General features: G+C 45.3%; 1 protein-coding gene across 4 annotated transcripts in view; it reads left to right on the top strand.

Moving 5' to 3' along the window:
* Positions 1-27256, top strand: part of TMTC4 (transmembrane O-mannosyltransferase targeting cadherins 4) — a 253025-nt gene extending 225769 nt beyond the window's left edge. For all 4 annotated transcript variants that reach the window (XM_069757974.1, XM_069757976.1, XM_069757977.1 and 1 more), the window contains one exon: positions 26636-27256. In XM_069757974.1, coding sequence (XP_069614075.1) covers positions 26636-27111 — 476 coding nt within the window. In that variant the 3' untranslated portion in view covers positions 27112-27256. The remainder of the gene's footprint in view (positions 1-26635) is intronic.
* Positions 27257-27683: the final 427 nt, after the last annotated feature.

The following is a 27683-nucleotide window of genomic DNA, read 5'->3' as shown; positions in this document are numbered from 1 at the left end:
TCTCATACTTTGCAATGTTAACCACAGATGGCACACTGATGCAGAAGTGACCTGACACATGAAATTAGTTTTGTACGAAATGCAGCCGATTATTATGATCTAACTATCAACATACTAGACTAAACTTAACCCCTTAGCGACCGCCGATACGCCTTTTAACGGCGGACGCTAAGGGTACTTAAACCACAGCGCCGTTAATTAACGGCGCTGTGGAAAAAGTAAATAGCGCCCCCCAGAGTCGGATTTTCTCCGGGGTCTCGGCTGCAGGGGGTAGCCGAGACCCCAGAGAACATGATTCGGGGTTTTTTTTACCGACCCCGCATTTGCGATCGCCGGTAATTAACCGTTTACCGGCGATCGCAAAAAAAAACAAAACGCGATCTCTTTTTAATTTCTCTGCCCTCCGATGTGATTGCACATCAGAGGACAGAGAAAAGGGGTCCCAGATAGCCCCCCAATACTCACCTATCTCCCCCGGTGCTCCTAGTGGCTCCCGGTGGGCGCAGTGCGCCCGCCGGCCGGCACCGGGAGAATCTTTGGGGTCTCGGCTGCCGGGGGTAGAACATGATCGGGGTCGGCTTTACCGATCCCTGTTTTGCGATCGCCGGTAATTAACTGTTTACCGGCGACCGCAAAAAAAAAAAAATCAAAGTGTAATTCTCTGTCCTCTGATGTGATCGCACATCAGAGGACAGAGAAATAGGGGGATTCGGGGACCCTATTATACTTACCGGTGTCCCTGGATCCTCCTGCTGCTCCTCCTAGCTGCCGGGGAAAAGAAAATGGCGGGCGCATGCGCAGTGCGCCCGCCATCTATCGCCATCTGCCGGCCGACAAGAGAAGAGCAGTTGGGGCTAAATTTAGGGTTAGGGTTGGGGCTAAATTCAGGGCTAGGGTTCTTTCACACTTACGTCGGTACGGGGCCGTCGCAATGCGTCGGCCCGACATACCGACGCACGTTGTGAAAATTGTGCACAACGTGGGCAGCGGATGTAGTTTTTCAACGCATCCGCTGCCCAATCTATGTCCTGGGGAGGGGGGGGCGGAGTTACGGCCACGCATGCACGGTCAGAAATGGCGGAAGCGACGTACAAAAAAAGTTACATTGAACGTTTTTTGTGCCGACGGTCCACCAAAACACAACTGATCCAGTGCATGACGAACGCGACGTGTGGCCATCCGTCACGATCCGTCGGCAATACAAGTCTATGGGCAAAAAAACGCATTCTGCGGGCATATTTGGAGGATCCGTTTTTTGTCCAAAACGACGGATTGCGACGGATGCCAAACGACGCAAGTGTGAAAGTAGCCTTAGGGTTAGGGTTGGGACTAAAGTTAGGGCTAGGGTTGGGGCTAAAGTTAGGGTTAGATTTGGGGTTAGGGTTTGGATTAGAGTTGGTATTAGGGTTAGGGTTGGCATTAGGGTTACCCTTGGGATTAGGGTTAAGGTTAGGGTTGTGATTAAGAGTGTATTGGGATTAGGGTTAGGTTTGAGGTTAGGGTTGAGATTAGGATTAGGGGTGTGTTGGATTTAGGGTTTTGATTAGGGTTATGGTTAGGGTTGACATTAGGGTTGTTTTGGGGTAAGGGTTGTGATTATCGTTAGGGTTAGTGATTAGGATTATGGATCGGGTTGGGATTAGGGTTAGGGGTGTGTTGGGGTTAGGGTTGGAGCTAGAATTGGGGGGTTTCCACTGTTTAGTTACATCAGGGGGTCTCCAAACACGACAGCCAATTTTGCGCTCAAAAAGTCAAATGGTGCTCCCTCCCTTCTGAGCTCTGCCGTGCGCCCAAACAGTGGTTTACCCCCACATATGGGGCATTAGCACACTCGGGATAAATTGGACAACAACTTTGGGGGTCCAATTTCTCCTGTTACCCTTGTGAAAATAAAAACTTGGGGGCTACAAAATCTTTTTTGTGGAAAAAAAATATTTTTTTATTTTCACGACTCTGCATTCTAAACTTCTGTGAAGCACTTGGGCATTCAAAGTTCTCACCACACATCTAGATAAGTTCCTTGGGGGGTCTAGTTTCCAAAATGGGGTCACTTGTGGGGGGTTACTACTGTTTAGGTACATCAGGGGCTCTGCAATCGCAACATAACGCCCACAGACCATTCTATCAAAGTCTGCATTCCAAAACAGCGCTCCTTCCCTTCCGAGCTCTGCCGTGTGCCCAAACAGTGGTTTACCCCCACATATTGGGTATCGACGTACTCAAAAGAAATTGCACTACAACTTTTGTGGTCTAATTTCTCCTGTTACCCTTGTGAAAATAAGAATTTGTGGGCGAAAAGATAATTTTTGTGTAAACAAATGCGATTTTTTATTTTCACGGCTCTACGTTATAAACTTCTGTGAAGCTCTTGGGGGTTTAAAGTGCTCACCACACATCTAGATAAGTTCCTTAAGGGGTCTAGTTTCCAAAATGGTGTCACTTGTGGGGAGTTTCCACTGTTTAGGCACATCAGGGGCTCTCTAAACGTGACATGGCGTCCGATCTCAATTCCAGCCAATTCTGCATTGAAAAAGTCAAACGGCGCTGTTTCACTTCCAAGTTCTGCGGTGCGCCCAAACAGTGGTTTACCCCCACATATGGGGTATTGGCGTATTCAGGAGAAATTGCATAACAAAATTTATGGTTACATTTCTGTTTTTACACTTGTGAAAATAAAAAAAATGGTTCTGAATTAAAATGTTTGCAAAAAAAAGTTAAATGTTCATTTTTTCCTTCCACATTGTTTCAGTTCCTGTGAAGCACGTAAAGGGTTAATAAACTTCTTGAATGTGGTTTTGAGAACCTTGAGGGGTGTAGTTTTTAGAATGGTGTCACACTTCGTTATTTTCTATCATATAGACCCCTCAAAATTACCTCAAATGTGATGTGGTCCCTAAAAAAAAAGGTGTTGTAAAAATTGTGTTGATGTAAAGTAGACATGTGGGAAATGTTATTTATTAACTATTTTTTGTGAGATATCTCTCTGATTTAAGGGCATAAAAATACAAAGTTTGAAAATTGCAAAATTTTAAAAAATTTTCGCCATATTTCCGTTTTTTCATAAATAATCGCAAGTAATATCGAATAAATGTTACCACTAACATGAAGTACAATATGTCACGAAAAAACAATCTCAGAATCAGTGGGATCCGTTGAAGCGTTCCAGAGTTATAACCTCATAAAGTGACAGTGGTCAGAATTGCAAAAATTGGCTCGGTCATTAAGTACCAAATTGGCTCTGTCACTAAGGGGTTAAAGGAGTTTTCCACTGCTTAGACAACTTCTTTTCAAACCCCTCTCTTGGCTCAATAAAATAATAAAACTTATACTCAACTCCTGTTCTGGTGCCATTCCAGCGGTGTCGGCACTCGTGGTCCCATGGCTCCCATGCTGTTGTGACCCGTGATGCTGGTGCCCAATTAATGAAGACATCACTGTCTCCGCCTTCAGACAAATTGAACATGAAAAGGAAGTGAGAGACCAGCTGCAGTCCGGACTTAAGGTACCGTTACACTAAACGATTTACCAACGATCACGACCAGCGATACGACCTGGCCATGATCGTTGGTAAGTCGTTGTGTGGTCGCTGGGGAGCTGTCACACAGACAGCTCTCACCAGCGACCAACGATCAGAGGAACAACTTCGGCATCGTTGAAACTGTCTTCAACAATGCCGAAGTCCCCGGGTAACCAGGGTAAACATTGGGTTACTAAGTGCAGGGCCGCGCTTAGTAACCCGATATTTACCCTGGTTACCATTGTAGAAGTAAAAAAAAAAAAACACTACATACTCACATTCCGATGTCTGTCACGTCCCCCGGCGTCAGCTTCCCTGCACTGTGTAAGCGCCGGCCGTAAAGCAGAGCGGTGACGTCACCACTGTGCTCTGCTTTATGGCCGGCGCTGACACAGTGCAGGGAAGCTGACGGCGAGGGACGTGACAGACATCGGAATGTGAGTATGTAGTGTTTTGGTTTTTTTTTTTACTTTTACAATGGTAACTAGGGTAAATATCGGGTTACTAAGCGCGGCCCTGCACTTAGTAACCCGATGTTTACCCTGATTACAGGTGAACACATCGCTAGATCGGCGTCACACACGCCGATCTAGCGATGACAGCGGGGTGATCAGCGACCAAAAAAAGGTGCTGATCATTCCCCACGACCAACGATCTCCCAGCAGGGGCCTGATCTGTTGGTCTCTGTCACACATAAAGATATCGTTAGCGAGATCGTTGCTACGTCACAAAAAGCATGACGTTGCAATGATATCGTTAACAAAGTCGTTATGTGTGAAGGTACCTTTACTCTTCGTGATTGATTTGTCCAAAGGCGGGGACAATGACGCCAGCACTGATTAGGCAATGGACACCACGTGCCACAACAACCACATGTCAGCCCCAGAGAGAGCGAGTGCTGACACCGCAGAAATGGCGCTTGTACGGGAGGCGAGTATAGGCTTTATTATTTGTCATGCGTAGATTTTGCCAACAGTGGCCAAAAAATATCCACGCTGGGATGACTTTTGGTCATGATGAAATAAGTTATACGACTGTAATAATTTCTTACGCAGGGAAAAAACACAAATTAATTGTGACAATTGCAATAGTATACTTTTAGCTGCTTTCTTGATCTCCAAGACTCCAACTTTTTATGCAAGACGAAACCTTAGATTCTAATCGTTACTTTATCCGTTAATTCTTATAGCACATCTATTTTATCTAATTATTCTTGTGCTACTTTTTCACCTATAAGGCAACAGTGAGGTTATTTGATCAAAATTACTGTAGTTATAAAGCTCCAGTCTATTTTAGCACTTACACCAGTTTTCAGCCGTAGATAAGTGTTCCCTACTGTTCTGTATAGTCTGTGATTTTTTTTTTTCAGTGTATTCAATGTCACTGGGTTTTTACTTTTCTAAAGCTGGTTTCACATTTGCGGTTGTGTCCGCAGCGTTTATGCCGCAATTTTCCGCATGCGTCGTGTATTCCTATATTTAACATTAGGGATGCAGATGCCTGCGATTGTATGCGTTTTGCCGTGTTTGACGATGCATGCATCGTTTTGTTGTCTGTGGCTTGGCACGGTAAACGCTACATGTTGTAATTTCAGAGGCGTCAATTTGCTGCCTCGATACATATGCGGTTGTTATCGGAAGGAAAGCAGGCGAAAAAACATATTACAGTCTATGAGAACGAATGCGTTCACAAGCACATGCGTTTGTTTACGCATGCGTTTTAACACAGGAAAACCTGTCTAGACACTGATTAGCCACCCCCCACATACAAACTGATAGAAGGAGGGAGTGGGCATTTGCAGGTCACTACTCAGCAGATTGGGAAGCAGATCAGACAATTGAAAGAACCTGGGAGGAATCTACACTTTGAACAATGTGAGTATCAAAGCCAATGTCTGTATTTTATTTTTTCTGTCTCTACATGTCCTAATAATTTCTGTCTTTTTTTCTTGCTGCATGCATCAAAATGTCATCGTCTTCTTCTGAGGAGCGTCTTGGGCCTGAACAAGGTGGAAATGACAGTGAAGTGAGTACTCACCTCTTCAGATTGGTAAATATTCTCTGTCACATCTACACATGTGACAATTTTTTTTTCTTTTAATTTTCAGAACAGTTCTTCAACTGCGGCAGAGGCCGAGCAGGAGCAGCGTGGACACGGTCGTGTGGCAAGGTGGTGTGTAAGTATACCTGACTGATTGTCCTCTGTTTAATGTATCCTGACTGTACTATTCTGGACTGTTCATTTCTTTACTTTGCTCTTTCTTTACTTTTTTCTTCTTGACTCCTTTTTTTTTCTTGACTTTGAATATTCTTGCCTGTTTTCTGTCTCTGTTGTTTTTTTTCTTTTCCTTATGTTAATGTCTCAAACATTAAATGTATTTAATTTCTAGGATCCAGAACGGGATGAGGACCTCATTGATAACGATATCCTCATCTCCCTGGTCCATAAGCGAGTCCTGTTGTGGGACACCCGGGTTCCGCAGAACTCGGACAACGTGACGATTCGGCGGCTATGGAATGAGGTGGCCCAAGCGATGTGGGATGGCTGGGGTCCACAATGCATTTCGTAAGTATTGCAATATGGTGTGATGCAGCAGTGACCTTATCCGGGATCACACAACTGTGTGTGATGAGAGAAACTCACACACAGTTGTGTGATCACGGCCAAAAGTGCATTGTCTAACCATTATTTTTAGTTTTCAACAGTGCTCAAAGTCAGAACACGTTGGCGTTCAATGAAGGATCGCTTCAACAAGGACCTTCGTCAAGAGAGCCGGGTTCCCAGTGGTTCTGGAGCAAGGATCAGAAAATATAAGCATTTTTGAGACCGGTCCTTGCCCAGAGAACGTAAGTATCTTTTGTGGTGTAATGGGTTGTGTTGTATTGCCTAATCTGTATTTTTCCAATCCCCTTTAACTATTGTAAATCTTTGGTACTAATGTTTTTTTTGTTGTTTTTTTTTTCACAGCACCTGGAGCAGCACTCTTGACCCTGGAGCGGTCCTTCATCAAACAGTCACGGACCCGTCCCAGCCATACAGCAGCGCTGCAGCAAGTGGGCCTGCAACACAGACTGGAGCCCAGGAAGCTGGTCCATCAGGTGTTCCCCTGTCCCAGTCCTCTGCCTCTTTTTTTTTGGCCTCTTCCTGGCAGCGGCAGAGGGCCTCGGACAGGTCACTCATGCCCGAGTTTTTGCACTTGAGCTTGGTCTTTCATGATGGACTCAAAGCGATGGGAGACAGACTGGATAGTGGCCTAAAGCATATGAATACATTTATCCAGGATGTCACCAGAAGCCTTGACCAAGTGAAAGCCGACCTCCAGAGGCCAGCACATTATTTTTTTTTTTTATCGAATAGAAAAGGGCATGTCGGAACACCTTACTCCTGATCTTTTAGTGTCATGGAGGCCTGCAATGCTGCTTACGTGCAGGCTATGCAGCAGACTCGGTATTTTCAGCAGCCAGTGGCCACCTCTGCCAACACTGTCACGCTTGACCTCAATGCCGAGCTCTGCTGCATACCACTGCACGGCCACCACCATTCCAAGCACTGCCGGACACTACAACGCCACCACTATGCCGAGTGCTGCTGGACAGCCCACCGCCATCACCATGCCAACTGCTGCCCCCACCATGCAGCAGCAACACCCGGATCAGGACAGGTCGGCCACCGTCACCAGGTTGCAACAGCACCCAGATCATGGCATGCTTTTCACCACCAGCATGCAGCAGCACCCGGACCCTGGAATGGCTTTCGCCACCACTACAATGCAGCAGCAGGACCCCGGCATGGCCTTCCCCACCACAACCATGCAGCGGCACACGGACCATGACAGGTCGGCCACCATGACCAGGCCACAAGAAATGAGCCCACCGAGGCTCCTCAGACCACAGCGCCGATCCCAAAAAGGGAAAGGGAAAAAGAAACAGCGGACTATCGCTATCCCTCCCCCCTCACCTCCCAATGTGTCTGTGATGTCAGGTTTGTCTCGCCCTTCCAGTGTGTCTCTGCCTTCCCATGCCTCTAGCACCATCCCTGAACTCCCTGACCCCACTACTTTTATTGCCCCTTCTCCTGCAACCCCTGCGTCATTTTCAGTTAGGCAAGCCTCACAGCTACACACCCCCCAGTTCCATCACTCTACCCCAAGCCGGCGCAGTAAATTTTTTTTTTTAAATAAATGTTAATGTTTTTTTGCCCCCAATACTGTTTGGTTATTTGTGTATTTTGCCGCCGGCAACACACACTGTGCGTCGAACACACTGCGCCGCACACTTTGTTTTTTTGCCACCTCATAGCTCCAGGAGTTATTAACCCCTTCTCGACCTGTGATGCCACGTAGGCATTATGAAAGTTGGTGCCAATCCAACCTGTGATGCCTATGTGGTGTCATGGAGGGATCGTGTCCCTGCAGATTGGGTGAAAGGGTTAACTCCAATTTCACCGGATCTGCAGGGACAGGGGGAGTGGTACTTCAGCTCAGGGTGGGTGGCTTTGCCCCCACGTGGCTACGATCACTCTCATTGGCTGTTGAAAGTGAAACAGCCAATCAGAGCAATTTATAATATTTCACCAATGAAACTTGGTGAAATATTACAATCCAGCCATGGCCGATGCTGCAATAACATCGGCCATGGCTGGAGACCCCGATCTGAACCCCCCATGGACTGACAGCTGCGATCTGCAGCCACTGCTAGTGTTTCCTACCCCTCCGTCCTGTCCTCCGCGCCCTCCTCTCCCCTCCGTCCTGCCCGGCGCCCCCCGCCCCCGTACCTCCGGGGTCCCTCCCGGAGTCCGTCCAGCATCTAGGATGGGCGCCGCTATCTTCCAAAATGGCAGGCGGCAGATTCGTTCATTCATTTTGATAACTGTAATAGGTTCTACCACAGTGATCAAAATAAAAAAAAAATAGTAAATAGCCCCCCCCCCATAGGTAGTGAACATCATAACATAAAGAAAATATATTTATTTTTATTTTTCCACTAGGGTTAGGGTTAGAACTAGGGTTAGGGTTAGAATTAGGGTTGGAATTAGGGTAAGTGCACACGGTGCGGATTTTGCTGCGGATTCGCAGCAGTTTTCCATGCGGTGTACAGTACCATGTAAACCTATGGAAACACAAATCTGCTGTGCCCATGGTGCCGAAAATACCACGCAGAAACGCAGCATTGTATTTTCCGCAGCATGTAAATTCTTTGTGCGGATTCCGCAGCGTTATACACCTGTTCCTCAATAGGAATCTGCAGGTGTAAAACCGCAGGTGAAATCCACACAAAAAACGCAGGAAATCTGCGTAAATCCACTTGTAAAACGTAGTGCGTTTTACCTGTGGATTTTTCAAAAACGCTGAAATACCCGCACACGAATCCGCAACGTGGGCACATAGGGTTAGGGTTGGAATTAGAGTTAGGGTTGGAATTAGGGATAAGATTAGGGTTAGCGGTGTGGTGGGGTTAGGGTTGTGGTTAGGGTTATGTTTAGGGTTGGGATTAGGGTTAGGGGTGTGTTGGGGTTAGTGTTTGAGTTAGAATTGAGGGGTTTCCACTGTTTAGGCACATCAGGGGGTCCCAAGCGACATGGCGCCACCATGGATACCAGCCAATCTTGCATTCAAAAAGTCAAATGATGCTCCCTCCCTTCGGAGCCCCGACGTGTGCCCAAACAGTGGTTTACCCATTCATATGGGGTATCTGCGTACTCAGTAAAAATTGCACAACAAATTTGGTGGTCTATTTTCTCCTGTTACCCTTGGGAAAATAAAAAATTGGGGCTAAAAAAACATTTTTGAGGATTATTTTCACGGCTGTACGTTATAAACTTCTGTGAAGCACTTGGGGGTTCAAAGTGCTCACCACACATCTAGATAAGTTCCTTAGGGGGGTCTAGTTTCTAAAATGAGGTCACTTGTGGGGGTTTTTCTACTGTTTAGGCACATCAGGGGCTCTGCAAACGCAACATGACACCCGCAGACCATTCCATCAAAGTCTGCATTTCAAAACGTCACTACTTCCCTTCCGAGCCCCGACGTGTGCCCAAATAGTGGTTTACCCCCACATATGGGGTACCAGTGTACTCAGGATAAATTGTGCAACAACTTTTGGGGTCCAATTTCTCCGGTTACCCTTGAGAAAATAAAAAAAATGCGGACTAAAAAAATCAGTTTTGAGAAAAAAAAAAAGATTTTTTACTTTCACGGCTCTGCGTTATAAACTTCTGTAAAGCACTTGGGGGTAACTGCTCAACACACATCTAGATAAGTTCCGTGGGAGGTCTAGTTTCCAAAATTGGGTCACTTGTGTGGGAGCTCCAATGTTTAGGCACACAGGGGCTCTCCAAACGCGACATGGTGTCCACTAACGATTGGAGCTAATTTTTCATTCATAAAGTCAAATGGCGCTCCTTCCCTTCCGAGCCTTTGCCGTGCACCCAAACAGTAGTTTCTCCCACTTATGAGGTATCAGTGTACTCAGGAGAAATTGCCCAACAAATTTTAGGATTCATTTTATCCTGTTGCCCATGTGAAAATGAAAAAATTGAGGCTAAAAGAATTTTATGTGAAAAAAAGATCAATTTGTGAAGCACCTGGGGGTTCAAAGTGCTCACTATGCATCCAGATACTTTAAGTTCCCTGGTGGGTTTAATTTCCAAAATGGGGTCACTTGTGGGGGAGCTCCAATGTTTAGGCACATAAGGGCTCTCCGAACGCAACATGGTGTCTGCTAAAGATTGGAGCCAATTTTTCATAAAAAAAAAAAATGGCGCTCCTTCCCTTCCGAGCCTTGCCGTGCACCCAAACAGTGGTTCCCCCCACATATGGGGTATCAGCGTACTCAGGACAAATTGGACAACAACTTTCGCAGTCCACTTTCTCCTTTTACCCTTGGGAAAATAAAAAAATTGTTGCTAAAAATCATTTTTGTGACTAAAAAGTTAAATGTTCATTTTTTCCTTCCATGTTGCTTCTGTGAAACACCTGAAGGGTTAATAAACTTCATGAATGTGGTTTTGAACACCTTGAATGTGAAGTGGTCTCTAAAAAAATGGTTTTGTAAATTTTGTTGTAAAAATGAGAAATTGCTGGTCAAATTTTAACCCTTAACTTCCTAGCAAAAAAAAAATTTTGTTTCCAAAATTGTGCATGTGGGAAATGTTATTTATTAACTAATTTGTGTCACATAACTCTCCGGTTTAACAAAATAAAAATTCAAAATGTGAAAATTGCTAAATTTTCAAAATGTTCGCCAAATTTCCATTTTTTTCACAAATAAACGCAAAAATTATCGACCTAAATTTACCACTAACATGAAGCCCAATATGTCACGAAAAAACAGTCTCAGAATCGCTAGGATCCATTGAAGCGTTCCTGAGTTATTACCTCATAAAGCGACACTGGTCAGAATTGCAAAAAATGGACAGGTCATTAAGGTCGAAATAGGCTGGGTCATGAAGGGGTTAAGTAGAACACTGCAGCTTTGTGTGTTTGGTATGGAGCTTGTATTTTATCCATAATCTCTTCAGTCTGCTTAATCTATGTGTCGCAGACTGAAGAGACAATGGCGGTAATACAAAGCAGATCTATACTCAACAGGTCACGTGTCATAAATAGTGAGTTCATGATGCACAAAACTGCGTCTTGAACTCATTATTTATGACACCTGACCTGTTGAGTAGAGAACTGCCTTATATAACCTCCATTTTCTGTTCAGTCTACGTAATCTATTTCACACAAACTGAAGAGACGATGGAGGTCATACAAGGCATATCTATACTCACCTGGACAGGTGTCAGAAATAGTGAAATCATGAGGCTGGGTTTTGTGCTCCTGAAGCCATTATTTCTCACACATGAACTGGTGAGTATAGATCTGCTTTGTATTATAACTCCATCGTCTCTTCAGTCTGCGTCCAATAGATACTGCAGAACAGAATCAGGATGTAATGATGTCAACTACCTTACCACTAGCAACATACCGTATTTTTCGCTTTATAAGACGAACCTGATTATAAGACACACCCCCATGTTTGGTGAAGAAAAAGATGATTTTATGTTAAATGGGGGTCTGTCTTATAATGCCAGTTTCCGTCTTACAAATCATATGCCCCTCACCCTGGTATCTATATAACACCCATCCTGGCATATGGCCCCCCCTGTGCTGGCACATTGCCCCCCCCATCTCATCCTGGATATGGCCCCCCGTCACTATAAGCCCCCCTGCTGGCACGCACATGGCCCCTCTATATGCCACCCTGCTAGCACGCACATGGCCCCCCTCTATATAGCACGCATATGGCCCCCCAGTCACTACATGCCCCCCTGCAGGCACACACATGGCCCCCCAGTCACTACATGTACCCCTGCAGGCACACACATGGCCGCCCAGTCACTACATGCCCCCCTGTAGGCACACACATAGCCCCCCCAGTCACTACACACACCCCTGCAGGCACACACATGGCCCCCCCCCAGTCACTACATCCCCCCCTGCAGGCACACACATGCCCCCCGTGTCACTATATGCCACCCTGCAGGCACACACATGGCCCCCCCAGTCACTACGTGCAGGCATGCACATGATAAAATAACAAACACTTAGCTCACCTTCCAATGATAGCTCCATGCTCCCAACTCCTCAGTTGCACTTCCTGTGCCTGTTTCCCAGTCATCAGATCATGTGACCTGGGCACATAGTGATGATATTACTGTGCGGTGCCGATCACATGATCAGATGTCCACACAGACACAGGAAGAGCCACGGGAGAACTGGGAGCATGTAGCCATCATCAGAAGGTGAGTTAAGTGTATATTATTTTATCATGTGCATGCCTGCAGGGGGGCATATTCATGATGGGAGGAGGGGTAGTGCAGGCACATGTAATATGCACTGCTCCTCTGTCAACCAACTCGGCATGGCTTCAGCACCAAGGTGATGGACAGCGAGTGCAGTGAATATTACATGAGGCTACTCCTGCTGTCTCTGCATTCTGCAGCCAGCCCACTCCAGCCCCCTGGCACCACTCCAGAGCTGCCCTCCCTCCTCTACAGCACATCACATCACACAGATTTGGATTACAAGACGCACCCCCCCACTTTCCCCCAAAATTTGGGGGAACAAAAGTGTGTCTTATAATCCGAAAAGTACGGTAAGTGGTTTTTAGAGGAAAGACATGAGACTCGGTACAGGTATCAAAACATGTTGTTTATTAACAAAAAATATTAGTAACATTTAAAACATACCTGGTACAGACCCAAACCCAACAGGACATTTTACACAATATTATCTTGCCATGCCACACGTCCAATATCAGAAACAAAATAGGCAGCAAATTGGTCCCGCATGTGGGCAACTTCAACAGTTGACCGCAGCGGGGGATGCTGGTAATCTGGCAATGGGTTTGCAACTGGTTCATCCAGTTCAATGTTGGGTTGCTCCTTAGCCATTATGTAAATTATGTAATTGTGGAGAACCACACAGGCTTTGACAACCTCATCGACTGTCTCCGTTTTTAGATTAATGGCTGTCCCAAGAATGCGCCATTTTGAGACAAGAATCCCAAAGGTACACTCAACTGTTTTTTGGGCCCTGGTCAGTCTGTCATTATAAATCCTCTTAGTGTGGTTCAAGTCCCGACTGGAATATGGCTTCAGTAGGTTTTCACACATCTGAAAGGCCTCATCCCCAACCATAACAAATGGCATCGGTGGGCCTTGAGTGTTGGGGAGAGGTTGTGGCAGGGGAAAATTAAAATTTTTGCCATACAAACGTCGGCCCATATCCGAGTTCTTGAAAGTTTGGGAGTCATTGTCACGGCCGAAAGCTCCAATGTCAACGGCAATAAAGCAACAGTCCGCATCTGCTACTGCCATGAGCACTGTAGAAAAATATTTTTTGTAGTAAAAGTACTCTGATCCAGATCTGGCGGGTTTGGTAATCCGTATGTGCTTTCCATCCACCGCTCCCAAACAGTTGGGGAAATTACACACACTCCAGATTTTTTCGGCAATTTCCAACCACATGTCCGCGGTGGGTAGGGGGATAAATTCATCCCTGAGAACGTTCCACAAAGCCCAGCAGGTGTCTGCAACTATTCCAGACAAGGTGGAAATTACAAGCCAGTACTGAAAGTGGAGCGATGATAAGCTCTCTCTGGTAGCCAGGAATCTGAAAGAAAAAAAAAATGGAAAAATTACTAACCGTTCTATTTATGGTGGTGTTTAGCTAAACACATAAAGGAAAATACAAATAATACATGGCAGACCAACAATAATTATGACAGGCATTTGTTTAGAATTATTACGTACCTTAAGGTACCTTCACACTGAGCAACTTTCCAACGAGAACGACAGCGATCCGTGACGTTGCAGCGTCCTGGATAGCGATCTCATTGTGTTTGACACGCAGCAGTGATCAGGATCCTGCTGTAACATCGCTGGTTGGAGCTAGAAGTCCGGAACTTTATTTGGTCGTCAGGTCGGCGTGATTCGTCCTGTTTGACAGCAAAAGCAACGATGCCTGCAATGGTTTTTCATGGAGCGAACAACCAGCGAGAACGATAAGTACGTCACTGGATCGCTCCTGCATCGCTCAGCTGTTGCCGGTGTTTGACGTCTCATAGCGAACTAAACAGCGACGCTGCAGCGATCGGCTCGTTGTTTATATCGCTGCAGCGTCGCTAAATGTGACGGTACCTTTAGTGTGACCAGGAGACATTCCTCTGCAGGAATCACTCTATGGAGCTGGGTGTCCTGTCTCCGGATGGCTCCTTGGACACGACCAAGCAAATCCTGAAAAGTCTGTTGAGACATCCTGGTATATTCCGGGAATTTGTCCGGGTTGGCATTAAGCTCGCCATATAGCATGTTCAATAATGGGGTGTCTCCAAAAACGCCGACTCCTTGTCCTTCTCTGTCTTTCTCGATGTCTTTGTTGCTTTCAAGCAAACACACAGGCAAGAAAACGCTTGATACTTAAATCCAGGTTGAAATAAAAGCTGTCCATGACACAGGATACAGTAGCAAAATCTAAAGATTTCAGCAGTCCAAGGGTATATATAAAGATATCCCATAATATACGCCCACTGTAGTCCCATTGGCGGTGTCTGTTTATCTAGATTTTTCTCCTGTTAGGCTAGGTTCATATTGCGTTAGTGGGTATCCGCTAACGGAATCCGTTACATAGCGCCACTAACGCAATGTAACGGATCCGTTGGCGCACCCATTGACCGCAATGTATGTAACGCATCCTAACGCATGGCATTTTTGGCATGCGTTAGCGATGCTCCATTATTTTGTGACGGACCTCGAACGCTGTCTGCAGCGTTTTTTGGTCCGTTTTCGCTAGCGCAGATCGGGCATCTGCGCTAGCGCGATCGCTAAACGCGATCCCTTTTTGGACATTGCGTTAACGCAGTCCGTTAGCATATGCGCTAAACGGACTGCACTAGCGCAATGTGAACCTAGCCTTAGATTTTCCACCATGCGCACAGGAAACGCAAACGCATGCAAAACGCATCAAAAAGTGTGTAAACGTTGCGTTTTTTTAATGGATGCGGTACATTATGCGTCTAAAAAATGCTGCGCTTGCACGTTTACAGTGCGTTTCAGGTGGCGGCCTAAACGCTGCGGTTTCAACCGCAAATGTGAAACTAGCCTTAATTGGATACATTAATGTTCATCAGTACTGTGTTACATGTAATGCCTTTGTCCTTTTTCACACTTCGTTTTCTATATGCTTGCTTCTACATTTCACACATTAGTTTTGACATGTAAACTCTTGGATTTGAACCATTTTATTCCCAATTCAGTTTTCTGACTCAGAGTGAACATGAGTGCCTTAATCCTCTTACAAGAATTAATTGCATGCTTTAGTCATCACCTCTGACCCTTCTACAGTTCCTTCTGGGGCAGGTTTCTTCCTAACACAGCCTTGTTGGTTACTAAAAACATAACTCTCACAGCTCATCGTTATGAAAGATGGTTGGATTTCTAGACAGAAGTTAACACTGCAGCCAGTCAGTCATTGACCAACAATGCTGGAGGAGAAGGAGAGGAGGATAAAACAGCGTGGGATTGGTAGAGGAGTTTGAGCTATTGATTTATAACTCACTCATGCAATAACTATCTATATAATTGTCTAAGGGATACATCCGTCTGTTTGTCTGTAACGGAAATCCCGCGTCGCTGATTGATCACGGCCGGCTGCGACCAATCAGCGACGGGCAAAGTCCGGCCGCAAATTTGCGCTTCTCTACTGCCCTCCAGTCAGTGCCCCCTCCCTACTCCCCAGTCAGTGCCCCCATAACGGTTTAGCAGTCCGTTAAACGGACTACGTTACACCGCGGCATAACGCGGTGTAATGCAGTCTGTTAATGCTGCTAATAACCCTGTGTGACCAACTTTTTACCTATGCCTATGCAGCATCAATAGTAAAAAGATCTAATGTTAAAAATAATTTAAAAAAATTATTATATTCTCACCTTCCGGCGCCTTTCCCGCTCCTCGCGACGCTCCGGTCCCAAGAATCCATTGCGGCAATGACCGGACTGACGCAAGACCACTACATCATCACGTGTTATTGCGCAATGCATTCTTGGAACCGGAGTGTCGCGATGAGCATCGCGAAACGCCTGGGCTGGATCCGGGGGCCGCCGGAAAGTGAGTATATAACGATTTTTTATTTTAATTCTTTTGTTAACAGGGATGTGGTGCCCACATTGCTATATACGTGGGATGTGTTATGTACTGCATGGGCTGTGTTATAAACTGCGTGGCCTGTGATATATACAGGTCCTTCTCAAAAAATTAGCATATAGTGTTAAATTTCATTATTTACCATAATGTAATGATTACAATTAAACTTTCATATATTATAGATTCATTATCCACCAACTGAAATTTGTCAGGTCTTTTATTGTTTTAATACTGATGATTTTGGCATACAACTCCTGATAACCCAAAAAACCTGTCTCAATAAATTAGCATATCAAGAAAAGGTTCTCTAAACCAGAGGTCCCCAACCTTTTTTGCACCAGGGACCGACTTTAAGCAAGACCAGTTTTCCATGGCCCGGTGGGGTGGGGGTGGGGCAGGGGCGGGGCTCTGGTCATATGGGGGTGGAGTTATGGAGGGGTGGAGCTTAGTGCATACTTATCATATAATTATGACATTTATAATGAGAATGTGATTCTCACACACACACACACACATTCTCACACACACAATCACACACACACATTCACACACACACATTCTCACACACACATTCACACACCCCTCTCACCTCTCCTCGCACTCTCCCACAGCATCTCATTGCCTTCCTCTGACACAGCCGGCCACTGAATGATGACGTCATCCAGCGGCGCGTCTGTGTGAGAGGAAGCAGGAAGACAGATCGCTGGGCAGTGGAGCTGCAGGGATTTCTCCCTGACCGTCACAGCCACCCTGCAGGGGCTCCCCTCCACCTCTGCACTTGTTGGGAGCCGGCGCTCTGCAGCTTCTCTGTGCCGGCTGTCAGCTTGACAGTCGGCACAGAGAACAGCTGACTCCCTGACCGGGGGCAGCAGAATGCAGCCGCCGGGGGAGACACTGCGGACCGCCGAATGAGGCGGCCCGACTGCGCCCCCCTGCCGGCTGCGCCCCCCTAGATACGCCACTGGGCGTGTCAGTGAGGAGAGCCTGCCGCCCCACCCCGTCAGGAACACACCATGCTGCGCAGGAGGGCTGTGTCACTAAGACCCGCCTGACGCCCCGCCCTGCATAATGTTCTCTGCCGGGAGCTGCGAGCTGTCACAAAGCGTGCTCTGACCAGGCGCAGGGCCACGAAGCTAGCTGTCAGCGGCGCCGCGGACCGGCTGAAAAACCCCAACGGCCCGGTCCTGGTCCGCGGACCGGCGGTTGGGGACCTCTGCTCTAAACGACCTATTACCCTAATCTTCTGAATCAACTAATTAACTCTAAACACATGCAAAAGATACCTGAGGCTTTTAGAAACTCCCTGCCTGGTTCATTACTCAAAACCCCCATCATGGGTAAGACTAGCGACCTGACAGATGTCAAGAAGGCCATCATTGACACCCTCAAGCAAGAGGGTAAAACCCAGAAAGAAATTTCTCAACAAATAGGCTGTTCCCAGAGTGCTGTATCAAGGCACCTCAATGGTAAGTCTGTTGGAAGGAAACAATGTGGCAGAAAACGCTGTACAACGAGAAGAGGAGACCGGACCCTGAGGAAGATTGTGGAGAAGGACCGATTCCAGACCTTGGGGAACCTGAGGAAGCAGTGGACTGAGTCTGGTGTGGAAACATCCAGAGCCACCGTGCACAGGCGTGTGCAGGAAATGGGCTACAGGTGCCGCATTCCCCAGGTAAAGCCACTTTTGAACCATAAACAGCGGCAGAGGCGCCTGACCTGGGCTACAGAGAAGCAGCACTGGACTGTTGCTAAGTGGTCCCAAGTACTTTTTTCTGATGAAAGCAAATTTTGCATGTCATTCGGAAATCAAGGTGCCAGAGTCTGGAGGAAGACTGGGGAGAAGAAAATGCCAAAATGCCTGAAGTCCAGTGTCAAGTACCCCCAGTCAGTGATGGTGTGGGGTGCCATGTCAGCTGCTGGTGTTGGTCCACTGTGTTTCATCAAGGGCAGGGTCAATATCAGGAGATTGTGGAGCACTTCATGCTTCCATCGGCTGAAATGCTTTATGGAGATGAAGATTTCATTTTTCAGCACGACCTGGCACCTGCTCACAGTGCCAAAACCACTGGTAAATGGTTTACTGACCATGGTATTACTGTGCTCAATTGGCCTGCCAACTCTCCTGACCTGAACCCCATAGAGAATCTGTGGGATATTGTGAAGAGAAAGTTGAGAGACGCAAGACCCAACACTCTGGATGAGCTTAAGGCCGCTATTGAAGCATCCTGGGCCTCCATAACATCTCAGCAGTGTCACAGGCTGATTGCCTCCATGCCACGCCGCATTGAAGCAGTCATTTCTGCCAAAGGATTCCCGACCAAGTATTGAGTGCATAACTGAACATTATTATTTGATGGTTTTTTTGTTTGTTATTAAAAAACACTTTTATTTGATTGGATGGGTGAAATATGCTAATTTATTGAGACAGGTTTTTTGGGTTATCAGGAGTTGTATGCCAAAATCATCAGTATTAAAACAATAAAAGACCTGACAAATTTCAGTTGGTGGATAATGAATCTATAATATATGAAAGTTTAATTGTAATCATTACATTATGGTAAATAATGAAATTTAACACTATATGCTAATTTTTTGAGAAGGACCTGTACTACGTGGCTGTGCAATATACTACGTGGCTGTGCAATATACTGCGTGGCTGTGTTATATAGTACGTGGGCTGTGTTACATACTGCGTGGGTTGTGCTATATACTACTATATTCTACATATTCTAGAATACCCGATCTAGAATACCCGATCGGGCCACCATCTAGTGTACAATATAAAAAGGGTAGAAAACCCCTTTGATGGTAAGACCGCTGTCAAGTTACCCTATATGTTCAGATAGACATTCCCTATAGTATGCTGTACAAACTGTTTTTACTCTTGAGCGGTCTTAGAAAAATGAAGCATGAGTGTCTGACTGAATGACCGTTCAATAGCTTTGTCATGGACACAGTCACAAGATTTAAAGATGTTCTTTCCTGCTTTACATATTTGATATGTTTGAGATGCAGACAAGGTGGATTCACAAGTGATTTGTTATCTTGGAAAACAAAAGCAGCCATACACAAAGTTCATTTGACAGACTGCTATTTTTACCAACTTAGGCCACTTTCACACATCAGGGTTTTGCTGTCAGGCTAAATCCGGCGAATTTTGAAAAAAACGGATCCGTTTTTTTCTCATAGAATTGTATTAGCGCCGGATGGTCTCACGTTTCATCCTTTTTTTGCCGGATCCGTCGAAAATCCGTTTTCCGGCGGCTGGAGAAAACGGACATAGGAACGTTTTTTCTGTCCATCGAAAAAACAGACAGCGACAGATCCGGCGAAAAATGGGTGAAATGTGAGGTCAAATCATGGAATCCGGCAAAGGATTCTGTTTTTTAAACAAGTCATGCATTTTCCATTCTGGAGTCTGTCTCTCTCTCTCTTTCCTCCCCAGAATCCAAAATAGCCGGCAGATGTACAAACTCGGATCCGGCGTAAAAACGGATCCATCACATCAGTTTTTCACAATTTACGACGGATCCGTTTTTTTTCAAAATTCGCCAGATTTAGCCTGACGGCAAAAACCTGATGTGTGAAAGTAGCCTTACCTATACAAATAGAAGACAGGAGAGTCTGTCAGACAGTTGCCTGTGGCTTATCTCCTCTGAAAACAACTGAATTGGCCATTGAAATTCTAGTGGCTCAATCCTGTTCTCCAAAATCATCTGTTGAATATGGAGACTTCCCCACTTTACCCAACAGTCAGTGGGCTTTAACAACTTTCATGTAATGTATTTGGGGCCAAGCGAGTTTTCTAGAGATCTGTTAGTGGACACAATTGTCATGTTTTTGTACAATTGATTTTTGGGTATAATACACATCTCGTAGATTTATATAAAATCGAATATTGTACACGTTTAGCTGTTCATATTCAGAATGTGACAACTTGTGGTTCTAGTAGGGATTAATGGTGGCGTAGGATTTGTTTGGTAATTGTTTGTATTATACCCATGCTTGCAAATACAAAACAGAGTTTAAACCCTTCCAGCAACAGATCGTCCATGTACATTGTAGTTTGCGCCAACTGTGTACATCAAGACGTACATGTACATCACCAAGATTCTGCAATGTGAGCTAGCTGTAAAATAGAGGAGATCGACCCAGTCAGGACAGGAACCCTACTGAAAATAAAAGGGTGGTAAATCTCACTCGGCTAAGTTGAGTTTCCTGTCCTGCCAGGGACCCTTGTGCCGGCGGTTCAAGATTTTTATTTTTACTCACCCACGCCTGTTCTGGCACTGGAAGAACAGGCAGGGCGCCTGTATGTCGGCCTTCAGGTGGTGAAGTGCCATCCGCTGGTCCTGTGGGGCCTTGTTGTACGTGCGGACATGGGGCAGCGTAGTCAGTGGTCCAGCGATTCTTCTGTGGATGAGGTGCTGCTCTTCCTCCTCTGCCGGCTGTCCATCACTCCAGGCTGAGCTCTGCTTCTGGGTAGTGCTGCTGGCGTCACGTGCAAGACATGCTGGGAATGGGCGTGCCCATGTGACATGCTGGATCCAAGATGGTGGCGCCCATGATGAAATCGCCGGCCAGTGGGGTGGGGAGTTTTCAGGCGTCCTGGCAGGGTGGCGGAGGTGGGATGGGCATAGAGGGGCACAGGAGGAGGCGGAGAGCGCATTGGATCCCTCTTAAAAGGAGGGATGACCACAGAGGAGGTGCTCATGTCCAATGCTCAACATGGAAGAGTTTGTGGAGCAGAAGCTCTTACCAATTTCTAAGCCTGGTCACCAAAGAGGATCAGGCATCGGGAGAAGCAGCCGCTCGAGTGGCAGTCGTCCCAACCAGAGGTCGCAGGGCTCCTCAGTATCCAGGAGGGACATTGTTCGTACCTCTGATCAGCCTCCGAATCTGATACCCTCGATTGACAGCGGTGGTGAGTTATCTACGAGAATGTCACCCTGGCGATAATGGGGGTCATTTTCATAGCTTAATCATCAGGGGCCGAGGAAGGCTAGCGCCAAAACAAGGAATAAGGAGTGTGCCCTTTGCAAAACCCCACTGGCAGTTCAGTGGCAAAAGGATCTCTGCGCTGACTGTATACATAAAACAAGAAGGGATGAGACTCCCGACTTCGCCACAAGCCTTAGAACCATACTCGTGGAGGAGGTAAAAGGTTCCCTAACTTGAGCTGTAAGAAAAGGGAGCAAGAAGAGCCATAAAGTGCTCACAGACTCTGAAGCCTCTACTTCTGGTGGAGATTATCTTGAGAGATCCCCATGTCCCTCCTCTTCCCAATCCTCAGACTCCTCATCAGGCAGTGATATAGGGGGGCCGACTGTGCTTTCCAGCGGAGGATATGGAGAGACTGGTTAAAGCAGTCAGGTCCACAATGGGCCTAAAAGAGGACAAAACACCTAGATCCTTAGAGGATATTATGTTCGGGGGCCTGGAGGAAAAGAAGAAGCGCACCTTCCTCTTCCAAAAGAGGGTACCCCTTTGAGGAAAAAGACAGCTGGGAAAAAAATCCCTAGGTCCTCTAAAAAATTGTCCCTGCCTTTAGAGGACTCTAGCATGCTAAGAGACCCATTGGACAAAAAGACAGATGGGTTCTTGAGACACACCTGGGAGACAGCCGCAGGGGGCTTGAAACCAGCGATAGCTGGGACGTGTACTGCTCGCTCTCATGATCTGGCTGCAACAGATGATTCTGGTGCAAGGGGCAGCAGCCTTCTTAGCAGACTCAGTAAGGTTGCCAGCCAGGGCGGCAGGCCTGTCGAATGCAGCGAGATGCACCCTGTGGCTAAAATGGTGTCCGAGTGATTTGCCTTCAAAGAATAGACTCTGTTCCATCCCGTGTGATGGTCAAATCCTCTTTGGGCAGAAGCTAGAGGATACTTTGGTAAAAGCAGGGGATAGAAAGAAGGGATTTCCCTGTTTCCCAGGCGAGACCAGGAAACCTTTTCAGAGAAGGAAATTTAATAGAGGTTGTCCCACAGGGGAAAGGAAGAGCTGGGACTTTAAGGACAGAAAGGGGTCTGGTTACATGTTCAGAGGGCCCTCTACATCATCAAAAAAGTCCCCCCAATGATGTGAGGTCAGAGGTAGGGGGAATGCTCTCTCTTTCTCCCTTCCTGGGTGAATATCTCCCCCAGTTGTTGGGTACTGAAAGGCATCATAGACAGCTTAAGAATAGATTTCATCCATCCACCCCCACAGACATTTGTGTTAACACCTCCCAGAAAGTCTCAGAAGGAACAACTAGCCCTGGAGGCGGAGGTCTTGGGACTGGTGCAGAAACAGAATCTACAAGAAGTCCCGAGGCAAGAGGAAGAGTATTTTATTCCCCCCTCTTTTTGATACAAAAGTCAGACAGTTCTTGAAGAACCATTGTCAACCTGATGAAGCTCAACCAGTGGGTAGAGAATTAATCCTTCAATATGGTGTCAAAAAACACGACTATAAAGATTTTATTCCACCACTGCTTCATGGCGGTGATGGACTTAAAGGATGCCTGTTACCATGTCCCAATCCATCGGGATCATCAAAAGTACCTGAGGGTAGCTCTGTGTCCAGGGGCAGATCAGGCACTACCAATATGCAGCCCTTCTGTTCAGTCTGTCTACAGCTCCAAGGGTGTTTACCAAGGTAATGGCAGAGGTGATGTCTTACCTTCTTCTCGGGACATAGATATCATCCCGTACCTGAATGACTTCATTATAGTGGGGAGGTCAGAAGGTCACTGAATAGATCAGGTGAAGGAAGTGATTTTAACTCTAATGGAGCTAGGATGGGTGGTGAATACCCTCAAGTCAAAGTTAGTACCAGAAAAGGTACAATCCTTCCTTGGGTTGGCACTGGACTCCGAACGTCAACTTTGCCTCCTGCCAGAGAGCAAAATTGTCAAGATAAGGGGTTTGGTTCTGTCAGCAATACGGCAGCCGGTAATGACACTGAGAAGGGCGATGTCACTGCTAGGCTCTCTAACATCTTGTATACCGGCAGTAGGATGGGCACAGTTTCACCTAAGGCAGCTATAGTGGGAGGTCCTGTCAGCGCAGAGATAATTGAAAGGACATTTGGAAGGAAAAATATACATTTTTCCTTGGTTGTAAGAGATTCCCAAACATGGTGGACTGGAAGAGAGCATTTGGCATCGGGGGTCCAGTGGCTAAGACCAGTGGATGACGTGATCACGACCGATGCGAGTGGTATGGGATGGGGAGCACATCTAAAATCCCACGCAGTGCAGGGAACCGTGTCTTCTCTATAAAGAGATCAGGGTTCGAATTGTAAAGGAACTGGGCTGTGGAAAAGACCTTGAGATATTTTCTCCCCTTGCATCAAGGCCGCCATACCCGAGTCAAGTCGGACAGTCGAGCAGTGGTGGCTTATATCAACTGCCAGGGGGGACAAGATCCCGTACTTTAATGGAGGTAGCCAGCATCCTGTTTCAGTTGGCAGAACAACACCTGCTATCGCTCACGGCACTTCACATGAGGGACATCGAAAATACAAAGGCAGACTTCCTGAGTTGCAGGGAATTGAGACAGGGGGAATGGTCCCTAAACCCTCGAGTGTTCCAGCAGATAGTATAGTCTTCGGCAACAGTTGTGGAGAGTCAATGGGTTACCATGGTAGACAGAGGACGTCAAGTCCATTTATGTAACTAAAAAATACTGGAAAAAATATATAAAAGTTTAACCCTTTCATGACTGGATGTATTTTTGCTTTGCGTTTTTTGCTCCCCTTCTTCCCAGAGCCATAACTTTTTTTATTGGCCATGTGCGGGCTTGTTTTTTGCGAGACGAGTTGTACTTTTCAACAACATTAGTTTTCACATATCGTAAAATGGGAAAAAATTCCAAGCGCGGTGCTACAAAAAAGTGCAATTCCACAGTTTTTTTTTTTTTACCATGTGCACTAAATGCTAAAACTGACCTGCCATTATGATTCTCCAGGCCATTACGAGTTCATAGACATTAGATACAGATTGGGAAAATTGTGGTAAATTTCTGCGCTGCTAAATCACTAGAATTCCAGAATTATTCGTACATATGGCTTTATTATTCTACGTGTTTCGGAGTTCAAGACTCCTTCATCAGGAAACATCCTGAGCACGGCGATACCAGATATGTGTATATTTTATTTTTTTTATTGTTTTATTTTCAATGGGGCGAAAAGGGGGTGATTTGAACTTTTTTATTTTATTACATTTTAAAAAACTTTTTTTTTTTTTTTTAACTTTTTGCACGCTTCAATAGTCTCCATGGGAGACTAGAAGCTGCAGTTGTCTGATGCCTCTGCTACACACAGGCGATGATCAGATCGCCTATGTCTAGCAGAAATGCTCACTTGCTATGAGCACCAACCACTGGGCGGCGCTCATAACAGTCCAGCTATGACAACAATAGAGGCCTGCTGGAGACCTCTGGTTGTCAGGCCAACCCATTGGTGACCTGCAATCACGTGATGGGGTCACCGATGGGGGAATTTCCGGAGCACTTCCAGTAAGCACGAGTTAAATACCATTGTCAGAGATTGACAGCAACATTTAACAGGTTAACAGCCGCGGGTGGATCACGATTCCACCCGCGGCTGTAAGAGGCACATGTCAGCTGTTCAAAACAGCTGACGTGTGGCAGAAACGTGGGCTCAGCGCCGGAGCCCATATCAAAGGGAGGGATTCCGACGTGGGCGTACTATTACACCCAACGTCGGAAAGGGGTTAAATAACCCACTTCATAGCATAAAATCTGCAATAGAAAACTATGAATTCATTGAAAGAAAAAATAGTATCAATAAAAACTACAGCTCAATTCCTAAAAATAAACACACAGCTGATTCAACAAAAGAAAATTTATGGTGACAATTTTTAACCACTAAAATATAAGAACATTTTATTAAGTTTAGTATAGCTATAATTGTACTGAGCAGAAGAATCATATTATTAGGTCATTTTTACTACATACTATAGGTTGTAAAAGCAACCCCTCCCCCCCCCCCCAATTTTTTTTTTTTTTTGCCATTTGATCACAATTGCAATATTTTTTCAGCACATTATTTGGTAAAATAAATGGTTGGGAAATAAACATCTCCATCCAGTAATAATAGAACCAGAACACTTCCTTTTTTCAAAATCTATTATCTTCATCTATATAATCGTCTAAGGGTCACTTCCATCTGTGTGTCTGTCACGGAAATTCCGCGTCGCTGGATCTAATGTTAAAAAAAATAATTAAAAAAAAAAATTATATTCTCACCTCCTTGTCTGCTCCTTGCGACGCTCTGGTCCCAAGAATGCATTGCGGCAATGAGTTGAGATCACGTAGCGGTCCTGTGAGATGACGTAGCAAATCTAATGTTTAAAAATTTAATGTTAAAAATAATAATACAAGAAAAATCATTATATTCTCACCTTCCGTCGCCTTTACCGCTCCTCGCGACGCTTCGGTCCCAAGAATGCATTGTGGCAATGACTTGAAATCATGTAGCGGTCTCGCGAGATGATGACGTAGCGGTCTTGCAGCAATGCATTCTTGGGACCGGAGCATCGCTAAATGCCTGGGCTGGATCCGGGGACCGCTGGAAGTTGAGTATATAACTATTTTTTATTTTAATTCTTTTTTTAACAGGGATATGGTGCCCACATTGCTATATACTACGTGGGCTGTGTTAGATACTATGTGGGCTGTGTTATTTACAGCATGGGCTGTTATATACTGCGTGGCCTGTGTTCTATACTACGTCTCTGTGCTATATACTACGTGCGCTGTGTTGTATACTACGTGACTGCAATATACTACGTGGCTGGGCAATATACTACGTGGCTGTGTTATATACTACGAGGCTGATATATACTACGTGGCTGTGCAATATACTACATCGCTGTGCTATATACTACGTGGCTGTGTTATATACTACATGGGCTGTTATATACTGCATGGGCTGTGCTATATACTACGTGGCTGGGCAATATATTACGTGGGCTGTGCAATATACTACGTGGCTGTGCAATATGCTACGTGGCTGGGCAGTATACTACATGGCTGTGTTTTATACTACGTGGGCTGTGTTACATACTACGTGGGCTGTGCTATATATTACTATATATATTCTAGAATACCTGATGCATTAGAATCGGGCCACCATCTAGTTCCATATATTTAACACAGACCATAGACGAACCAAGTTGCTCATTATACATTAGAAGTGCTTATTCCAAAAAGTCTTGTATTTAGCATAAATCTGCAAATTCCGACAGTATGGGTTGGGAAAATGTAAATGTTTGTAGTATTTTGATTTGCTGTGCCTCATTGTTTTGGGAAAAAGTTAATAAAACTGGTAAATTCCAATTTCAAAAGACTTGATGACTTCTAGTTCAAAGGTTAGACAGATGTCCAAAGATGTTTTAACTTTTTTTTTATTTTCCTAAATTTATAGGAAAGAAATTGCATGATATCTTTGTGTATGGAACTCTTAAGAAGGGACAGCCAAACTATCACGTCATGACAGATCCAAACAATGGAAAAGCTGTATTTAAAGGCATCGGAAGAACAACAGATAAGTACCCATTGGTGATAGCTGAAAAAGGAAATATACCATTCCTTTTGAATGTCCCAGGCACCGGCCACCATATTGCTGGAGAGATATATTCAGTTGATGACCAGATGCTACAATTCCTGGATGAATTTGAAAGCTGCCCGGACATGTACCAACGCACTATTAAGAGGATTGAAATATTGGAGTGGAGAGGTAAAGATGATTCACCTGAGGGGAGAGCAGCTGCTAACACCACAGAGTGTTTTGTCTACAGCACTACAAGTTACCCGCCAGAGTGGCTCAATCTACCATACCTCGATTGTTATGATTCCTATGGGACACATGGCCTTCATTATATTAATCATCGGGACAGATAACTGTTGTCACAAATACAGTATACAGTGTTCCAATGTGATTTTGAGACCTATTGACTGTGAATCAAAAACATTCCACCTTTTTACTCAAAAATATACTTAATTTTAAGTGAACTTGAATGATTTAGTAAAATTAATAATATATGAATGAAGTATTGTGTGTCATTTAATGAGACAAAGGAAAATCAAGGTCACAACTTTATGCTATATCCTCCAAGTACATTTTCTTAATTTAAAAGAAATGTTTATTTGGGGATATTCATGGCTAATACAAAACAAATGCTGTTGTGTGGAGAGGTACTGACCTGTACATAAGATCGATAAAATATACTTATGCCTGTAGATGCCAACTGTACAAAATAGTAATTGATAAAAAAAAAAAAAAAAAAAAGAATAATCCTTTTTCAAGCACTCAGAGAAAGCCACATAAAGGTTTTCCCAATTACGGTAAGTAGATTATTACATTCTAAAAATTCTGCACTGTATTAAATGTGTGCCCACTGATTTGCAAGCTTACCAAGTGATGTCTTATTCCACCCCTTTCCCCGTAGAATGTGTGTCTGTCAACATCTTAC

Source organism: Ranitomeya imitator, chromosome 3 (assembly GCF_032444005.1).
Source record: "Ranitomeya imitator isolate aRanImi1 chromosome 3, aRanImi1.pri, whole genome shotgun sequence".
In the NCBI taxonomy this organism is placed as follows: Eukaryota; Metazoa; Chordata; class Amphibia; order Anura; family Dendrobatidae; genus Ranitomeya; species Ranitomeya imitator.
Note: the sequence above shows the minus strand (reverse complement) of the source record. Positions and strands in the feature narration are given on the sequence as shown.